Source organism: Papilio machaon, chromosome 20 (genome assembly GCF_912999745.1).
Source record: "Papilio machaon chromosome 20, ilPapMach1.1, whole genome shotgun sequence".
Taxonomy (NCBI): Eukaryota; Metazoa; Arthropoda; class Insecta; order Lepidoptera; family Papilionidae; genus Papilio; species Papilio machaon.
Window position 1 is genome coordinate 2788146 of NC_060005.1, and position 20827 is coordinate 2808972.

The following is a 20827-nucleotide window of genomic DNA, read 5'->3' on the forward strand; positions in this document are numbered from 1 at the left end:
AATAAACAAATATCTATAAATGTTCTGTTCTAAGACATCTCATTTTTTTTCAATAATATTTTCAATGATATTTTAGCGAATAAAGTTTTACTTAAAACACAATATATACTTTTTGAGGTTCTTTATCTGTGGTTTCCAATTTGACAATCAACATTTATATAGTTAATCTGTTGTATGACTTTTATATAAACTTTTATCATACTCTTTGACTTTTGTATGTAATTATTGGACGGGCGTACCGATACATAAGTGTTTTAATCTTAAATTTAAATTATAATTACATTAAAGAGTTATTCTTAAAGATTTTTACTATATTCGCTTAGAAAGTTATAAGTGATTTATCTTTCTTTTTGTGTTTCTTTCGATGAACGGAAATTGATACGTAGTGATTAAAATATTGGCTGTAAACACGTTACCCATATCTTATAAATTTCATATTACTATGTCGATGAATAATGTGTGAGTCATTGCCTTTTTATTTGCGCATTTAAGTACTTAGGGTAGCACCGTCTAAAATGGCTGATTTAATACGCGCTATGGGGGCTCCAATAGGACCCCCTGTAAAGGATAAGTTAGGGTCTCCGTCGACTGAATCTGAAGACGGTGGTGCAGATCCAGCCGAATTAGCTGCAGATCTAGAATTAGACGAAGCTGATGGCCCTAGTACCAATGGTAAGTATATGACGTTATATTTTAACTAAAATATCATAATATATAATTTCTACTAAAAAGGAATTGAATTAATTCCAGTAATATGTGAGACTATACATATGTTACCCTGAGTGAATTATCCTTGTAATTGTCTTATTTATTTGTCTTTTCAACCTATCACACTTTTTGAACAGAATATTTTTAGAATGGAATGTACAATATGTAAACAGAACTTGATTTAATGGTCTGACCATAATATAGATTGTGTATAATTTATGTAGATTGTACTTATCTTTGTTCTATTTATATTTAAGGAACTAGTTCCTGTCATTGCTTTATGCTACAGTTTCAATGATCTAATTATTACAGAATATGGTAATTTTTAAACTTATAACTGTACTAGTTATCGCCTGCGACTCCATCCGCGCAAAATTAAAAAAAACAATAGGTATCCTATATGTTCTTCCAGACATTATCTACATCTGTGCCAAATTTCATTGAGATCTATTGAGCTGTTTTGGACATACCTTCAAACAAACATCCATCCATCTATCCAACCATTCGCATCTATAATGTCAGTAAGATTTTAATTCTTGTTAAAATAGATTTAATATTTTGTGTAAATAAACAAAGTTTTCTTAATAAATTTATTTACAGTATTAATAAGTCTTAAAAAGTGTTCTCAACTAAATGTTGTTAAGTGAAAAGGGCTATCACATATAAAAAAAATATTTGTCCAGGTGAACGCCAAGCTGTGTTGGCTCCACCAGAATCGGAGTGGTACCATGGTCGCTTGGACAGATACACATCTGAGGAAAGGCTCTGGGCAGCAAGCAAGCAAGGGAGTTATCTAGGTATGTACATATCTATATATTTGAAGTAGAATGTGTAGTACATGAAAATATAATTTAAATTAAATGAATTGCAATTAATTTGGTTATAACAACATTGATGAGACCAGCAAGAATCAATTATAATAATAATTAAACTGTTGTCCGCCGCTCCGTCCATGCAGAATTAAAAAACTTAATAAGTAGCCTATGTATTCTTCCAGACTATGTTCTACATCTGTGCCAAATTTCATCAAGATCCATTGAGCCGTTCCGGAGATACCTTCAAACAAACATCCATCTAAACATTTGCATTTATAATATTAGTATGATATAATTGATATGGTATGGTTTATAGCACAGTTATTTAGAGTTCAAATTGGTTTTATAAATGTATATAGTTTTAACCAAAGTATTAAGTGCTTTCTACTGTGTATGTTACGGAAATGGAAGTAAAAAAACTACACCTTTGATGATGACATAATTAAATTATTTTTTTCCAAAATTTTTGATCCAACTTATTTTTTGATATTCCTTTATGTTTTATGAGCTTCAATCTTGTCACATTATTCACTTGTCCTATTTTTATAACAATAGACAATGTGTATGCAACATTGTGTTCTCATGGAAATCAATAGTGATTTATGGATGTTTCTTATTACTGTTGTGAATCAATTGGTTATTGTTTGTACCTTTATATACATGTATGTAGGAACATATACAATTTGAAGGATAACAACAAAGATTTATTTTTAACAGAGCTGTTATTTATATATAAAATCATTTTTTCCTGTTATTTATTTTAATGTTATTGTAACAAATGTTCTTAACTTGTAATTTGCTTTCAGTGCGTGAAAGTGACAGAAAACCAGGTTCTTACGTATTGAGTTATTTGGGACGAACTGGGATCAATCACTTTAGGTAAATTGTTTGAAACATTTCAGTGATAATAAAAGTTTTTAAAAAGTAAGCAGACTTAAAAAGTTATGAAATTTTTATTTTCAATTTTTTTTTCAATTATTATACTACAAATTGGTACAGAATCACCGCGGTATGTGGGGACTACTACATTGGCGGTCGTCAGTTCGATTCCCTGACAGAGTTAGTGGGCTTCTACAGCCACTGTTCCGATCTGCTGAAGAGAGAGCGACTGGTCGAGCCTGTTCCACCTCCTGAACCTGTTAACGATAAAAAGGTAAGATAACAATCTGTGAAAATAAAATAAGTTTTTAGGAACAATTAAAAACTCGAAACTTTTGTGAAATTTTAACAGACTATGCAAATAATTTATTAGAATTTATTTTAACTAAGATGGTTCACGAAAGTAGACTAATGGTGGGATTCGATACCACGACCACATCATCCAATAAAACCTTTAATCATTAGGCTTTTGCAGCTTTCAATTTTCCAATTCTACGATTTATTGTGGTTTAAATACAAGTTATATTTAATTGAAAATACTTGTAAAATAAATGTGTTATTAATTTTTTTTTATTGTTTTGTGTATAACAGCGCGTAGTAGCAATTCTGCCGTACACCAAGATGCCGGACACGGACGAGCTCACGTTCCAAAAGGGTGACATATTTTTCGTGCATAATGACATGGGCGACGGCTGGCTGTGGGTCACGGCGCATCGGTAAGTTGCATATAAGTTTTTCAAATCATTTATTTCATATGCTGCGGACTATTACTGCAAGATGATTATAATCCTGGTATTACAAAGATTTTGATGTAGAGCCCATAAACACAAAAATATATTTTTAACCTTATGAGATATGTATGTAATTTTAAATAACAAACCTTATGCATTTAAAAATTGTGTCAAAAATAAATATTTCACATCAGTAATCCTTTACACGCCTAATTATTTTAATTAATAAAAATCGACGGAAGCAGCCGTGAATTGTTGCTATTTGTAAGGATATTGATGTTTCATTTACATCCATATTTGTAATAGCAGTTTCCTATTTTTTTATATTTCGAATGCCATTTTAGTTGGATGTCGGTTTTTTCCATTCCTTTAATTGGCAGTTTATTCGACGATGTGAAAATAAGTAACGGACTAATAGTCGGTTTCTAAAACCAAAATCCTGTATAAAACATATTATTTTTATCCTTTTTTGTCAAAGATAATGAAAGCGATGATGATATATTTTATACAGAGATGTAGGTCTCTGAAAACAAGGATAAGGCAAAATTAACCTATAGCTTTAAGTTAAATCTAAATAGTTTTTTTGAAATAAAGGATATAACTTCATTCACATAAATTATTAGGTCTACAATAATCGAACCTAAGTATAGTCTAGTGTAAGTTTAATTTTATTCCGCTTCGTAATATTGAATTTCTAATCCAGCACGGGGGAGCAAGGTATGATCTTCAGAGAGTTGGTCGAGGATTTGGATCCCTCCATCGATCCTAACACCGTATTCTCGTGGTTCCATCCGAATTGCACGAAGAGCGAGGCTGTCGACATGCTGGTGAAAGCCGGTCCTGGCAGCTTCCTAGTCAGACCCTCGGACAACTCGCCCGGGGATTACTCCCTGTTCTTCCACATCAACAATCAGATACAGAGGTTCAGGATAGAGAAGAAGGGAGTCAGATATCTCATGGGTGGAAGAGTATTCGAATGTCTCGATGCAGTCATCAATAGATATAGAAAGGAGCAAATTGTGGAAGGACATACGTTGGGACAACCGGTAAGTATTTTTGTTTTATTATATAACAATTTATCCATACAAATTTTGTATCTAACTAAACCTTAAGATACATACACTATATACATGTTATACACGCAACATACAATAGTTTCTTTGTATTATTTAAAAAAAATCTGATTCTAGAATACACACCCATGTGTATGCTTACGTATTAAAGTGAAAGGATATTTTGGTATTTACTTTTATAATCTCGTTTTGTTACATTTAATGATACGATGAAGTAACTTAAAAAGTATATAAAACAAAAAGCATTGCACTTATTATTCTAAAAGCGTGCATTATCTAAAATTACAATATGCAATCACTAGTCCTGAAGTGGTACTGATAAGAAATCGTTACAATATCCTCTATAGATATCGTCAATCAGTTTATGCTTCTATTGTATGGATAATACAGAGTAAAAACAACGACGTGTAAATACAGTTTTTTTTTCTAAACAGTTAATAGCCGAAGGTCATCATATTGAACCCCAACAAAACACAACAGGAGCAGCAGCTGAAAAGATATACGCGACTCTCAGAGAGTGCAGAGATCAGATAGGTCTGAAGAAAATGAAAGGAATCAAACATCAAGGATATTTGAACAAGAAATCGGATAAAGCCGCTAAGAAATGGAAGGCACTATATTTCGTTCTGTTACAAGAAGGCACTGACACTCATCTGTACTTCTATGATTCACCGAAGAGGACCAAACCTAAAGGATTGATAGATCTCTCTTGTGCATACTTGTATCAGGTATGTTTATGTCTACATAATTTTTATATATACTATGTCATTAAATTTTAACCAAAAAGAAATCTGTCATATACTACCTTACAACATACGAGCTAATTGAGTCTCTCCCTCTTTTTTCAAAATAATTCACTTTTTTTATCATTTAAACTTATCTCTACAACAGGGAACTCCAAAGGGGTCGATAATAATAATAATAATCGATCTTAAAAATAGGTAATATGGCCATGGGGGTCTGTGGTAATGGTTCATTTTGGAAAAGGGGGTCACTCGTCCAAAATAGTTTGGGGATCCCTGCTCTACAATATGAACCTCAATACTAGAACAGATTAAATGTATGGAGAAATTGTTAGTCTTAATATTCTTTTTACATGTGTATATATAGGTGCACGAGTCGCTGTGGGAGCGCGAGTTCTGTTTCCAGCTGGTGGAGCGCGCTCTGCCGTGTCTGTCCACTCACACATTCCTGGCTGCAAACTCGCAGGCGGACGAGCGAGCCTGGCTCGACGCCCTGCGCCCGCTCTGTGTGCCGCAGCAGGCCCGCCATCAGTGTAAGGTATGGATTTCTCTGTTGTGTTGTTCTTAATCATTGTAACAAAACGACATCTTATATGTTAGAGCTAGTTATCTGTTGCCAGTTTTATACATATTCCTAAGGTTTTCGTATTATTTATAGTTTACTGTAGGAAAGATCACAGAAACGATTAAAAAAAATCTTTCACTGTTGAGAATCTACACTATCCTTGGGTGACATAGGCTATATTAATTACTATTTTTTTTTAGTTCCGCCTAGATGAAGTCCCACGAAAAAGCTACTTTTTAATAACCCTAGCATCACATGGTGCGAAACGATTAAGAGTCATACTGTTATACTAGAATGTTTAATACATATTTAAATATTCCATTAACTACAAACTGTGTGACATACAGGTGGCGCGTGTGGTGTGGCTACGTGCACTGCGCGTGCGCTGCGTAACAGCGCATCGCTTGCCGCCGCGCCTCGCCCCGCGCCCGCACTTGCGGCTCGCTCTCGGCGCCGCGCCCGTCGCACGTACACGCGCCAAACCCTCCCCAGACCCACACTGGGATGATGAGTTTGTATTCGAGTGAGTACGATACAATCTTACTAATATTATAAATGCAAATGTTTAGATGGATGGATGTTTGTTTGAAGGTATCTCCGGAACGGCTCAACGGATCTTGATGAAATTTGGTACAGATTTAGAACACAGTCTAGAAGAACACTTCGGTTATTTATTATGTTTTTTTAATGCCGCGCGGACGGATTCGCGGGCGACAGCTAGTAATACATACGTTAAATTATCAAAAAAAATACTAACGGTACATAAACATATTTAAAATAAAAAATGTAAATCTTGTCATCAAGATGTGTCAGACTAGAATTATGTTAAACTTATATTACGATCTGAAAAAGATGCTTGTATTTTTTTCAGCGATGTGCCTCCAGATGTGACGTCATTCACGATCACGGTGCATAATACAGGGAAACGTGGTAAAGAGTCTGAGGTAATAATTACTTTAAAGAGCTAATTTCCTTGTGATTTTTCTTTCCAGAACATCTTGCAAATATTATAACTTATTTTTAGGTAGCTGAATTGACAATAGAGCTTGCTAATCTGGCTAATGGAGAAGAAGTTGAAGAGTGGTATCCACTCGCTGGTATGACACCGATTGGAGAGTGGGGGTCGTTGAGGCTACGTATAAGGTAAAGCTATGATAAATTTTTATTTCCGAAACGTCCGTACAATTTTTTTTTTTTTTTCAAAGTGAGGGAAAACAATATCTTTGTACAAATGCTTCGGTAGTGGAAATTGGAGGTATCAAATGTAATATTTTGTTATAATTTTGTACAGATATATGCAAGAGTTGGTAATGCCTCGTGAAGAATACAATCCCTTACGTCAGTTGTTGCTGGAGCCGGGCATACCAGCGGTGAAGGCGCTGGCCGAACTGTGCCGTACTGACAGACAACCATTGGCTACATGTAAGGAAATAATCTGAGATTATCTAATATATAAAATTCTCGTGTCACAGTTTTCGTTCCCGTACTCCTCCGAAACGGCTTGACCGATTCTCATGAAATTTTGTGAGCATATTCAGTAGGTCTGAGAATCGGCCAACATCTATTTTTCATAATCCCCCCCCCCATTTTTAACTGCGCGCGGACGGAGTCGCGGGCGACAGTTAGTGTTTTTATAAGTTATGTGTCGATGAGAAAGATTAAATAACTAAATTGTCACTTTCGTAAAATATTATTATAAACTAATGGGGAGAAAAACTGAAAGCTCGTAAGTAGGTGGCGCCAGGGTCAAGAGTCCGCCGTCATCTGTCAAAATTTTCACATCTCACTTTCGCGATTTATTAAAAAAAAAAGTATTCCTTAGTAGCAGTGTCGAAATTTAACAAAGAGATTCGAAGCCGAAATGCATTCACAGCTGGAAAAAAAACTATCTTCTGTTGTGTGTCGTTTTAGAGTGAAATGTGACTGAATTCGTTGCTATAGCTAGTAGTTAGAGTATTTAGTATATTTTTGTATATCTGTGGTATATATTTTCCTACTGTTACTGTTGATTATGCTAACTATAGAAGTGAGCAAAAGGCAGTTTTCCTATTAAAATTTTTTATATAGTCGAATTGAATGGAAAAGAGAAATTATAGTAAGTTTTGTATGTCAGCGATACTGCAGACGTTCAGCGAGTGCGGGCGCGGGGCGGAGCTGGCGCGCGAGCTGGCGGGCGCGGAGGTGGCGCGTGAGGCGGACCACCGCGCGCTCTTCCGCGCCGCCAGCCTCGCCACCGCAGTCATTGATGAGTTCATGCACGCGCTCTGCAAACCTTTCCTACAGGTATTAGTACAGTATACTCACACAACACATATCAAAACCCTAAATTTTGTACATTCAGATAATTTGACGTAGTTTTTTTTTATCGAATTTAGCATATTTTTGAACTTTGTATAAAGTACAGGAGCCTAGTTTTATTTTTTTTTAACTGAGTAGTTTTTGTTTTTTATTATTTAAACTAAAAAAATGTTTGTAACAAATTTTGTTTGCAGGCGGCGATCGCGGAGACGGTCCAGAAGTTAATCGACTCGAAACAGTCCGCCGAGTTGAACCCTACCAAGATGGATTCCCCCGAAGATGCCTGTAATAATGCTGAGTTTCTACTTCTGATTCTAGATCAGGTAATGTACTTTTATATACTAAATAAAAAATAAATTACTTTTAAAATAAACAAACCTCTGTTGTCTTGATTTAGCACAAACTAAGTAAATTGTATCTTGATAATGATTGCTGTGTAATATTTATACCCTCTTATGTTTATGTTTAGTATATATTTTTGTATATATAGATAACGCACTCTATATTTCTGACGCCGGAGTCGTGCCCGCGCGCAGTGCGCTATGTGTGCGGCTGCCTGCAGCGCGCTGCCGTCGCCAAGTGGCCCAGTGAACGCTTCGTGCGTACGCGTGTTGTCTCTGGTAAACAAACTGCTATATATATACCAAATAATATAATTGTATAAGACATAACTTGAATATTTAAATTAAACATACACATATATACAGACAAAGATACCTGAGCGGGCATAAGTGGAACTAAATTATAATAACTCACTAACGCCCCCCTGAAAGTGTCAAGATTTTTTTGCATTGTAACTATTTTTTGTCATTTTCTGGATAAGTAGATTTTTCTTATTTTCTGTCAGATTTAACTGCTACCTAGTTATCCTTGTTAAACTATAAAAGTTTTTTGATGTGAAACATCTATAGGCTCACTTGTAAACCGAATTATTGGCGTGGCGACGCTTGCCGTGGCGACGGGTCGCCACGCTATACTGAGGTATACATATATATATATAAATATATTATTTTAATAATATTTAATATTATTTATTATTTTTATTATTATTTATTTATTTAATTATAATATTTAATATTTTATGCATATTACTTGTACACATACGATGTTTCACATCTGCCAGGCGTCCCATGACGGCTCACATTTTTTTTTGTTCAATGATAGTTGTAAAATACACTCAATCCATATACGTTTAGGGTTTATATTCCTGCGACTGATATGTCCTGCGCTGGTGGAGCCGCGCGCGTGGGGCCTAGTGAGCAGCACGCCGCCGCCGCACGCGCAGCGCTCACTGCTCATGGTCGCCAAGTGCCTGCAGAACCTCGCCAACCTAGTGGAGTTTGGAGCCAAGGTACCACATACAACATATGTCACCAAAATTTAAAAAAATAAGGAATTGATGATAAAATAGTCTTGTAATATACGTCTAAGAGAAACATGAAGAATATTTTTTTTAAAAGCAACCTAAGCTTGTATAGTATAGTCTCTGATTTCTCTACAGATTATTACATTTGTCTGAGATTTTTTTTTTATCATTTTAGGAACCGTATATGGAAGTGGTGAATCCGTTCATTCTGAAGAACAAGGAGCGAATGATCGCGTTCCTCGATCAGCTCAGCTCCGTGCCAGATCCCGGCACTGCGCCTCCCAACACTAACAATAATTTCGATATAGGTAACTAAGATATTTGTCTTTCATTATGCGTTTACACTGACAAAACATGCACTTATTAATAAAAGTAATTTTGCATTGTCATTTGCCAAATTGTAACACAAAATTCATCAAATACACAGGTTAAAAAAAACTGAAATCTTAAAAACTCGTCCTATTTTTATTTTTTATAGGACAAGGGGGCAAACGAGCAACGGACCGAAAGTTAAAGTCCTATGCCCATTTATTTTTTACATATTCGGTGAAATACCACGACCACACAGAAGACAGGCGTGAAGTGGAAGCAATTCCGCGTTATGTCTGATGAGAATAGTCCCGGAGGTCTAATTTTAGTCCTCTTTCCCTTCCCACCCTTTTCCTATTAGGAAAGGATGGGAAAGGGAGGTGGATTTGGCGGAAGAGGTGACGCAAAGGAAGGGGAAATATTCTCTTTCTGTGCGTCCCCTTCCTCACCTTTTAATATAAAAATATACATATATATATATTATCTAACAAAGCTTACCGCGATAGCAGCGCCAGTCTCACCTGCTCAGATATCCTAATTTGAGTATAGTTGCTCTTAAATCTCAATACTTTATACAAGCTTCATTTTGTGGACATTTCATTGTATTATAGCGAAGGAGTTGGCGACTCTGCACCACATCTGTGTGTCGCACCTGAGCGAGCTGCAGACGCTGGGCAAGTCGCAGCCTGCCATCCGCAAGCTGGTCACCGTCACAGAGATGCTCACCAAGCACAAGCACAAGTACCTCGAGATGATTAGATAGGACATCTTCATACTACAACACAGGTATAGTCCCAGTTTAACATATTATTAATATTAAATAATTGGCTGTTCCCATTTTTTTGGCGGTACAAGGTTTCTGTGTACTTCGGCAGTGCCTTCTCCCAGCATTATTACTCCCAGCACACCTAATATTGGGTCTTTACGATGAGTTGGTCTAATGGGAATATTTTTCCCATTAAGGTTGATAAAATTCATAGAACTAAAAAACAGGAAACACTCCTAAAACTGTTCTCAGACTTTTACGAATATCGAAGTCAGATGTAAATAAAAAAATACTACAAACTCGTGAATAACATACAAATATGTACTTCTGCCGTCCTTCCTAATGAAATATGTAAAGAAAGAAGTTTTTTTCTACCATTGATCTGAATTAAGATCTTTAGCACCCACTTTATTACTTTTTTTTTAATAAAAGCAGTAACATTATTGTTTCAGGGTAACGAGTGACGGCGGCCGATATAGCGGTCTAGATAGCGGCCTCTATATCTTCACGACGGAGGTGATCCATTCTACAACATCGAACTTCATATCGATTTTATTAATTTTAAAATCGATATCCAGAACACAGCAAACGGTATTTTGTGCAATTTTATTTTAGATTGTTTAACACTGTGATACGATTTATATTCTTTTTTTTTATTTTTTGAAATTATCGATGATTCTGTCTTTATCGATTTTATAATATCGATATAAAAATCGATGTTTGTAGCGGACATCCCTCAGCGGTGTAATGTAGTCATGTTAGCTTTAGCGTACTGGTATCGTGCAAGACTCAATCCGAGCTTCCTCGTGCCAAAACTCTTGTATTCGACTGTATTTATATTTTGTACTAATGTTTAGACGTTCTTTTCTATAGTATCGCATTTCTTGTTAACAAATGTAAAAATTAATTAAAAATTACGTAATACTTTGGTGTAGATACCGACTAGTTTTAGACCTGTCGTGAATAAATTCGTTCTTAGTCCTGTCTATTTTTATATTTGTTGAATATCTATGGTGTCATTTGTTAACAAGAAAATGCGAATTCATTCATTTATTTTGACTGCCTTACATATATTTTAAACGTAAAATCATAGCTCTCTAGTATTGTAAGACGTATTTATTGCTAGATACTTTAGTGGATCGGTTGTTTTGGAATTTTATTTTACCTCGCGGCTTAAGACTAAGTGAGAAAATTAAACTATAAGTGTAATAGATATGATAGAAATAATTTCTTCTGACTTAAGGTACGATTTCACAGAACGTAGCAGACACAGATTGCAGTTAAATATTGGAATCAGTACCATATAAATTAATGTTTTCTGCTGTTACGACACATGCCGTTGTAACCTAATACTGTTTGCTGTCTGTTTTGTCTTGTGAAATCGCACCTTTAATTTTAACTTTGGAAATTCATCACTATTTGAAAGTACGCAGTTCAATTTGACTGATACCTGATTCGGTATCGATTTAATATTAGTATTTTATAGATTATATATTACAACTTAAGCATAGTATTTAAAACGAATCTAACGAAATTACTGAAGACACAAAATAACGAATACTTTAAATGTTCTATGTTATTTTTTTAATAACATAACGAACTAATTTAAACCATATTTAAATGATCGAATAAATTAAAAAATGACAAAGATATCATTGAATTTGAAAATAATTTTCAGTAAAAAGACTAAGGAATAACTACCTACATACTAACCTATGTCAATGGAGAACATCTAGGTACTAACCCGCCTTCTATATTACTATGTTATTGCATTTGGCCAACGAAAATAAGTAATATTATTCTTTTTTCTGTGCTTCAATTATTAAAGATAATTTCAAAACTCGACAAGCAATATTTTGTGCTTTATAAATTCAAGTGAAAACTCGCTATAAAAATACATATTTGATTATTACGAAATTCATTTTCATGTTACAATATTAAATATTCTAGAATCGTGATAAATATCGTAAGTACAAATATTGCAATTTTTTGGCGTTTTAATTTAATTAAGTTTCCGAAGTTCAAGTATAAACAAACATGCTATACGTAAAAAATTTAAAATTAAAATTAATTAACATGAACAAAAAAGATGCAATATATAATACTTTGATTAAATTGTAAGGAATAACAAACATGCTCAGTTTAAAAAATAAAATAGAACCTTGATACACGAGAAACCTCTAAGCTAGAAAAATATCGGCGGTCTCTTGGACTTGTCGTTTCGAGTTAATATCAATATGTAACAGTTAACACAAAACATTACGAAAAAAATATATCTATGTTACATAGTGGATTTTAATTTGTCAAGTAATAACGTGGAATTAAAAACTGATGCAATAACCTGCTCAAATTTCTAATATAGTTCATAATCATAGTGCCATATAATTATTATGTACTTATCTATCACATTCCTAAGTGAAAAAGTTAAAAAACAACATAAAATTAGGTTTTCAAAAAATAATTCATTTTGCTAATTTGAAAAAAAGTCCTGTACTCCTATTATTATGGCATTTTTATTAGTCTAGTCTTTATTATCTCTTTATATAAGTTATTTCAATTTATAGTATTTTTTTCATACTCATGAACACACACACAAATGCTATACAAATTATATTAAGGTAACTGAAAATATATAAAATTTTTTTCTTTGTGAAAATAGCCCAGTGTGTACCTAGCTTTACTTTTTTTGGCGGTATTTTAACTATTATTATTCTCATGAAATTTTAAACACAGTTATTGAGATCACAAGTTTTGTATCAAACTGATTACAAATACATTTAAACCACTATTATTGTTATATCACTTATCTATCTAATACAATATTTATTTTTAATATTTTCGTAAATTCTCGTTACACTCAAATCATTCGACATTGCATTTATTTTATTATATGCGAGTACATTTTTAATTTGTTGTACTTCAAAAAAAAATCAGTATTAGAATGTTATTTTGTATTTTATTATTTCATAAATAAATATACATAAACATCCGACATTAAATAAAACTCATTTTAAATTAATATAATTGGTAAAAATGTTAAATTAATTAAAAAGTCAACTAACCTTTAGTTTTTGAGTCCAAAATCCTTGTATAATAAAATAAATAAATAAAACATGTCGTCATCCCTGTCATTGTCTTTGATAACACAAAGATATCAATATATTTTAAACGGAGATTTTGGACTCGGAAACTTAGGGTTAATCTGTTACAAGCTTTAGATAATTCTAAAATAACTTACAAATTCCATACTATCAATAACTTCATGACTTTTCAGACGTGTGATTGCTTTCTGTTATATTGTTATTATATTGTAAACCTAAATAATATATTGACATCTCTTTTACACCGTTGAAAAATAGAGATAGCAATATTCTTATAAAGGTATTAAAAGTTGATATTCACAATTAAAAAATTACAAAACCGTGCATCGAATCCGTGGCGTTGACGTATTTAAGTTTAGCAATAGCTTATAGGTGTAGAAGTGTGATGCTGTATTTAGAGTTTAGCTTATCATAGGACAATGTCTAGACTGACTCACGCTACAATTATAATATTAGACACGATTAGTATTACATATTAGATTTTTCACTAATAAAAAAATTGTGACGAAATATTGAGATGCATTCGGCCCGTTTGATAAAACTTTTGTATACAGAAAATTCAGAGATTATACGATATGTATTGACTTGTTACCGTTTGATAAAAATTTGTATTCAATTTTTTATTGTACACATTCACTGTGAAGTTTGGTAATCGTTTATTCTAATAATAAATGTTAAATCGCCATTTTACAATCAAGATTCATTAAAATTTTCATTCTTTCGAGTGAATGTTAGTAAAATCCTACAATATGTGGTAACTTCTTGAAATATTTTATGTTAATTTGCAAGGAGTAATGCAAAAAATACGTATTATAGAGATCAATATTTAATGTACAATGAATGTTAAATTATTCAAACTTTCGTGAGACATTATCATTAACTAAAATAGAAAACGGCTAAAACACTCACGTACATTTGTCCGATGTCGGCACCGACTAGTTTCGAGCCAGTCCCAGTCCCACTCACCCTGATGAAGGGCCCCCGATGGGCTCGAAACTAGTCGGTGCCGACATCGGACAAATGTACAGTATTTTAGCCGTTTCCTATTTTAGTTAATTACAATGAATGTAACGACACTTGTTAATATGTGCATGCAATCTGTTAATGCAATTCTTTGCATTACACATTTTTTTTTGTTTTATGTTTTACAAAACTTTTGCTTCCAATATGTAAGTTGATGCGCAATAATGTTTAGCGTTTTGACTGTTTTATAATCTCTTTATATTCTTTATATCCTTAGTATGTACTATTTTCTATAAAAATTTTATCTGTACTAGAAATCCAGTGAAATATAAAATTTAAAAAAAAATATAATTTTTTAGTTAACCTGTGGAACTACTGTAATTATTCCATATATTTATTTGAATACTAAGTATTCGATTGTCGATCGAAGTTGTATTTTAGAGTAAAAAAAACGTTCATTGTAAAACTTTATTAAATAAATTAATCCACAGACCGTGGCAGCCAATACGAACTTTTTACCAAGTATCAAAATTAATTTGTCGTTGAAAAAAAAATTAAAAAGTGACATGATTCACAATCTTTTTTGTGCCGACTTCTCGTCGATTTTGCCGTTTAGGACGCGCACATTTTACAACCCTAATAATCATTGGTATTCACGTGCCAAAAAGTTCGTATATGACCCTGGTCCAACAAGCTATACAGATAGAATACAACAGCAAGCTTTACTTACAAAAAAATTATTACATTATGGATTCAACAGATTTTATTGAATTCACAGTGACGCATATTATGTAAATGTGCCGACATCTTTCACTTGAACACCAAAATAATTAGATAAGAATTTCAATGCTTGTTCTTTATTCATTGTTACTTTGCCTTGTGGATTTTCCAAAAATAAGGTAGTAGCTTTAGACCCATTAGCAATGTTTATAAACTTACAGAACGGATTCGCCTTGTTTTCTATAACTTTGGGGGTAGTCGGTGAAACAATGATGGTTTTCGCGTTCATATTATTAGTACTTTTAACTTCGACTCCGTCACACCATAGTGTGAACTTAGTGCCATAAAGTCCAAACAGGACTTTAATTTCATTGTATAGGTTCTCCACTGTTATATATTTACCATCTTTATCCGTAAGTACAATGCTAGCATTATTTGTTTCAGCACCAAGTCGAGACTGCAAACCTTGAAGAACAATGTTAGCCCAAGGATTTGCCGGCATTTCTACATCTTTTCTCCAAGTTATTACCAATTTTAATTCAGCTCCTTTGAGTTCTTGTATCTCTTCAATAATTACAGGTTTCGAAGCTGTAAGCGACTCGATGGGCTTTAATGGCGCTTTTACTGTAGTTTCTATTAGTTCTCGGTGCAAGTTAATAATACGTGAAATGTCACCAGATTTGGTAGTTGAAAAGAACACATCTACTTCGTCTGTCGGTACTAAGTGTGCTTTCTTTCGGAGTTTTTGAACCCTGTTAATTATTTCTCTAGCGAAACCTTCATCAAGCATATCTTGGTCTGGAGTAACATTCAATAGAATCAGAACATCGTTGTCGCTGTGTGCTTCGTACTGATCGTTGCCAGATGCTTGGAATATAACCCTTACTTCTGATAGGTCAATTTTTTGTCCAATTAGTTCAACATTGCCATCAGCAATGAGTTTTTCACATTGCTCATTGTTAAGACTTTTCAGTGCTTGGGTTACCGCTTTGAAATCTCCTTTCAGGCGTGATCCAAGTATTTTGTGATCCGGCTCCACTCTAAGTGTAATTCCATACTTTTCTTTGTCACTTGTGAGTTCCACTTTCTTTACGTTCATTTCTTCCAGAACATAACTTAGAAGTGAATTTACATCATTCAAATAAGTTTCGTCGCGATGTATAACTATCATTTCAGGCAAGGGATACTTTATGGGTATAGTTTTTCTGTCTCTGAGAACTCTACCCAATTCGATTACTGCTTGCATTCGTTGAACTGCTCTCTCTATGTTGTTGTCTACCAAATTTTGTTTAGGTTCAGGTATCATATTAAAATGCACACTGTCCAAAGAATCTCCAGGCAAAAGTTGTCGTAAGGTCTTGTACATTAACTCCGTCAGGAAAGGCGTAAATGGCGCCATCACACGAATCATATCAAACAAGACACCGAAAAGCGTATCTAACGCAACTTTACAATCTTTTACACCACTTTCTCCCTTTAATCTCCTTCGATTCATTCTAACGTACCAATTGGTTAAATGATCAATAAATTTAGTCAGTCTTGGAACTACAGTGTATAATCGATAGGCCGCCATTTCTTTTTTCACAAATTGAATCAATGACTGAGTAAAAGACGTGATCCATTTGTCCATCACATTATCCCTTGCTGTATTTTCATCAAACTTGTAGTCGATATTGTCTTCTTGTACAATTCTCTCTACATTTTGCATCAAGAACCTAAAGGCATTGTACCAAGGCAGAAAAACATCTTTTATGACATCTCTTACGCCTTCTTCTTTAAACCTCAGGTTTTCTGCCTTTACCACGGGCGAATTAACTAGGTAGAGACGCAATGCATCAGCTCCATATTTGGTTACGACTTCAAGAGGATCAGGATAGTTCTTTTTTCGCTTAGACATTTTTTGTCCATCAGAGGCTAGGATTAAGCCATTCGCAATTAGATTTTGGAATGGTGGTTTGTTAAACAAGGCTGTTGACAGCACAATAAGTGTATAAAACCAGCCTCTAGTTTGATCTATTCCTTCAGCAATAAAATTAGCTGGGAAAATGTCATCGAATTCTTTTTTGTTTTCAAAAGGATAGTGACATTGAGCATAAGGCATAGATCCAGATTCGAACCAACAATCAAACACTTCAGTTACTCTTCTCAGTGGAGGCTGACCAGGCCGGGAAGAGGGAATTTCTAAGTGATCAATACTTTCTCTATGCAAATCAGTTACTTCTTTTCCTGTTAACGCTGACAGTTCTGCGATGCTTCCGATACACACAATTTCTTGTTTGTCCTTTGAAATCCAAAGGGGAATTGGCGTTCCCCAGTACCGGTTACGACTGATAGCCCAATCACGAGCTTCTTTGAGCCAATTACCGAACCGTTTCTCTTTTACATATTCTGGAACCCAATAAGTAGCTTCACTAGATTTTAAAAGATCTTTACTCATCTGTTCAACTCTTACAAACCACGATGGTACAGCTTTATATATAAGAGGAGTTTCTGATCGCCAGCAAAATGGGTAACTATGTTTTACCTGGCCAACTTGCACTAGCCTATTCCGTGCTTTTAGATTTGCAATTATATTTTTATCTGCATCTTTGACATGTTGTCCCACAAAATCTTTAACTGGCTCAGTAAATCTACCACTAGCATCCACAGGACATATAATTTCTTGATCCCTAGTTATGATACCAGCTGCTAAGCAAACCCTGAAATCGTCTTCACCAAAATATGGAGCCTGGTGAACAACACCTGTTCCAGAATCATCAGTAACATAGCCATCAGTTAAAACCTGATAAGCTTTAGGGCATTTGTCAACAAAGTAATTGAAAATCGGCGTATATTTAATCCCTGCTAATTTACTACCTGGAAATTTTTCTAGTACTTCAAAGTCTTCAATGTTTTTGAAAATTACTGGCAGCCTATTTTCTTGCAAAACATAGACATTCTCTGTTGATATTTCTTTTACTTTTAAGTAAATAAGTTTTGGATTTACACAAAGGGCTAAATTACTTGGAAGAGTCCAAGGTGTAGTTGTCCAAGCAAGTAGAGAGTATCCTTCATTTGTAGGAAATGACACAACAACTGCGGGATCTACAACATCTTTGTAATTCTGACCAGATTCAAAATTTGATAATGGAGTTGAGCAAGCTGTTGAGTATGGCATTACTTTAACACCCTGATACACTAGTCCTTTGTTGTATAGTTCTTTAAAGACCCACCAAATTGACTCCATGAACCATGGGTAAAGTGTCTTATAGTCATTTTTAAAATCTGTAAAAAATATTGAGTAATTATTTTTAATTATTTACAAAAACATAAGAACTTTCATTAAAGTCGTAAAATACCTATCCATCTTCCCATTCGAGTAATGATCGTTTCCCATTCAGTTGCATATTTCATGACTATCTTCCTACATTCAGCATTGTATTTATCAATGCCCATTTTTTCAACATCTTCAGGACCTTTAATTCCCAGTGTTTTATCAATCTCAAACTCTACAGGCAGACCATGGCAATCCCAACCAAACCTTCTTTCTACATGAAATCCCTGTAAATAATTGATATTGATTAGTTAACCTTGGTTTAGTGTCAATATTACAATTTTAATTTGGTTTTTAATAGAGTTTAATTAACCTTTTGATGGGCATATCTCGTCACAACATCTTTAATTGTACCAGCCAAGATGTGTCCATAATGAGGTAAACCAGTAGCAAAAGGTGGCCCATCATAAAAGGAATACCTGGAGAAATAAAACAAAGTTGAAATAGACACTGCACTTGACTTTCAAATGTTAAAAGTTCAAATATATTTTTATCGCATAATTTCTTTACAATCAACAATATGTTAAATGAGAGACAATTTAGAAGTAGAAATATAAAAGAAATAATAGGATAACCACAAGCACTTTGGTTGTCTACTATATATTTCTTCGCAGATATGTGCAGGTTGCATCACATTGATTTTCTTTACTGTTAGAACATCAGATAAATTAACAAATTTTAATTGAAAAACACATTGGTACATGGCAGGATTCAAACCCAAGACCTGCAGATTACAAGTCAAGTGCTTAACTCCTGAGCTAGGACCGCTCATTTCATAATAGTAATAATATGTTACGACTGGGTATAACGAGAGTTATTTTTATATTTTTAGATACATATAACAGCCACTTTTTATTTCCACGCCTTCACAAATATATTACTACTTGGTAAACTTTTACCTGTACACCTTTTACCTTTATCTGTGCTACAAACAACAGACGTTTATACTTGTATAATACAGTAAATTAAATAAGGTATATTATGCTTAAAAACGACATCGGGTAATGAATTAGAGGTTAGAGAAAAGTTACCTGGGTTTATTCTTTGATTGCTTAAGACAATTTTGAAATGCGTCGATATCTTTCCAAAATTTTAAAATTTTCTCTTCTTCCTTTGGAAAATCTATGTTTTCTGGTACTCTGCTTATTTTTAGCGACATGATGAAATATCGCTTAGAAAATTAATTTCTACAAGAACACGTCCACGCCATGCCAACTTACAATAAGTGACAAGGTGACAAGTGACAACTCAGTTGTCAAAACTCGAAACTGTTTGGTAAAAGTCTTTAAAAAAATAAGATTTAATGGTCTGATAACTTTGTTATATATATAATAATGTTAGTAACGCCAAATAGACAACGAAACTATTTTTTTAGGCCAACTAAAGTTGCTTCTGAATGTTTTAAATTCAAGTTCAGACATGTCCATGATTCTTTATTTTATACTAGTTGCGTATTTTAACATTTATTTTTAATATTTTTTTAATAAATAACTTAATTCCCCGCATATTAATTCAGAGTATATAGCTCCGTGTATATAGCACTTTAAATTAGTGCTGACTAAAAATTAAAAAACTAAATTGACAACTTCAGAATAATGTCAAACCCAAATGAAATCAAAACTAACATCTATTGTTATATTTTATAATTAGTAAAAATGAATTGCAAATGGTTAAAAGTGACACAGAAGTTAGTTTTTAAGTTAAAATAAAAGCAATACTTATTGATTTATTTTGTATTTTAAGTTCAAGTAGTACATAAAATCGTTTTCACACCTGCTTTAATATGTTCATTTAATTTAATTTATTTGTGTATTTACATTTCAGTGTACAAAAAGGGATCCAGATCCTGAACAAATTAGAGGATTCTAAATTTGAACCATTTTTAAAAAGAATTGGAACGAAATTAAAGTTGCAAGAAATTGAAATTTTCACAGAGGAGGAGAAGAAGAAATTACAAGTAATATTTAAAGTTGATGAAGACACTTTAATGATAGCAATCAAAACATTAATATATTTACATAAAAGGCTTTTAAAGTTTATATTTATGCCTGTTAATTTACATAAAGATCTTATCAATGTTGGTTTTGAGACAGAAAAGGCTGAATATATTGTTAAGTTATGGTCATCGGAAGTAAGTTCTACATTAAATGATTTAGTTTGTAACTCACTGGATAAAGTTGGTGATAATCAGACGTTTTCATGGAAATTAAACACAGAATTAAGTTCTGATATTCAGAAGAAATCTAAGATGCCAAAGGCATATTTGTCAATATCAAATGATAAAACAGAACAAGACATGGAATTAACTCATTCGGATCTGTACACAATGTTCATACAATTTGAAGCAATTCAAAATGAATTAGATAGTTCAGTATTATAATAATTTTTGTAACTTAGTACCATTTGTGCCTTTTAATAAATCCTTCAATTGTTTTTCAATTAATAATTTTTTGCTCCATCCCGTGTCTGATTGCAGG

At 33.5% G+C, this 20827-nt stretch overlaps 3 protein-coding genes across 3 annotated transcripts; 2 read left to right on the forward strand and 1 right to left on the reverse strand.

Moving 5' to 3' along the window:
• Positions 1-304: 304 nt before the first annotated feature.
• LOC106709970 (ras GTPase-activating protein 1) lies at positions 305-11166 on the forward strand. Its single transcript, XM_045682751.1, has 19 exons — positions 305-672; positions 1392-1505; positions 2330-2402; positions 2523-2676; positions 2994-3118; positions 3837-4179; positions 4641-4934; positions 5317-5487; positions 5862-6037; positions 6386-6458; positions 6539-6657; positions 6806-6936; positions 7628-7797; positions 8007-8135; positions 8303-8432; positions 9009-9163; positions 9354-9486; positions 10099-10273; positions 10706-11166. Exons 1-18 carry the CDS (start codon positions 516-518, stop codon positions 10248-10250), a joined length of 2799 nt encoding a protein of 932 aa, XP_045538707.1. The 5' UTR covers positions 305-515; the 3' UTR covers positions 10251-10273; positions 10706-11166.
• A 3588-nt stretch (positions 11167-14754) lies between these two features.
• Positions 14755-19606, reverse strand: LOC106709969 (isoleucine--tRNA ligase, cytoplasmic). Its single transcript, XM_014501900.2, has 4 exons — positions 19382-19606; positions 18664-18769; positions 18376-18577; positions 14755-18301 (listed from the first exon to the last, which is right to left on the reverse strand). The coding sequence occupies exons 1-4, from the start codon at positions 19507-19509 to the stop codon at positions 15105-15107; spliced, it is 3633 nt and encodes a 1210-aa protein (XP_014357386.2). The 5' UTR covers positions 19510-19606; the 3' UTR covers positions 14755-15104.
• Positions 19607-19953: 347 nt separating this feature from the next.
• On the forward strand, positions 19954-20739 carry LOC106710055 (COMM domain-containing protein 10). Its single transcript, XM_014502030.2, has 2 exons — positions 19954-20037; positions 20175-20739. Exons 1-2 carry the CDS (start codon positions 20006-20008, stop codon positions 20728-20730), a joined length of 588 nt encoding a protein of 195 aa, XP_014357516.2. The 5' UTR covers positions 19954-20005; the 3' UTR covers positions 20731-20739.
• The last annotated feature ends 88 nt before the right edge of the window (positions 20740-20827 follow it).

Excerpts from the sequence above, each read along its gene's own strand:
- LOC106709970 (XM_045682751.1), top strand. The coding sequence starts at position 516 with ATGGCTGATTTAATACGCGCTATGGGGGCTCCAATAGGACCCCCTGTA. Across the intron at positions 2,403-2,522 it reads ACTGGGATCAATCACTTTAG|AATCACCGCGGTATGTGGGG; the intron begins GTAAATTGTTTG and ends AAATTGGTACAG. Across the intron at positions 8,136-8,302 it reads TACTTCTGATTCTAGATCAG|ATAACGCACTCTATATTTCT; the intron begins GTAATGTACTTT and ends TTGTATATATAG.
- LOC106709969 (XM_014501900.2), bottom strand. The coding sequence starts at position 19,509 with ATGTCGCTAAAAATAAGCAGAGTACCAGAAAACATAGATTTTCCAAAG. Across the intron at positions 18,770-19,381 it reads CAATCAAAGAATAAACCCAG|GTATTCCTTTTATGATGGGC; the intron begins GTAACTTTTCTC and ends TTATTTCTCCAG. Across the intron at positions 18,302-18,375 it reads TCGAATGGGAAGATGGATAG|ATTTTAAAAATGACTATAAG; the intron begins GTATTTTACGAC and ends TATTTTTTACAG.
- LOC106710055 (XM_014502030.2), top strand. The coding sequence starts at position 20,006 with ATGAATTGCAAATGGTTAAAAGTGACACAGAA. Across the intron at positions 20,038-20,174 it reads TGGTTAAAAGTGACACAGAA|TGTACAAAAAGGGATCCAGA; the intron begins GTTAGTTTTTAA and ends TTTACATTTCAG.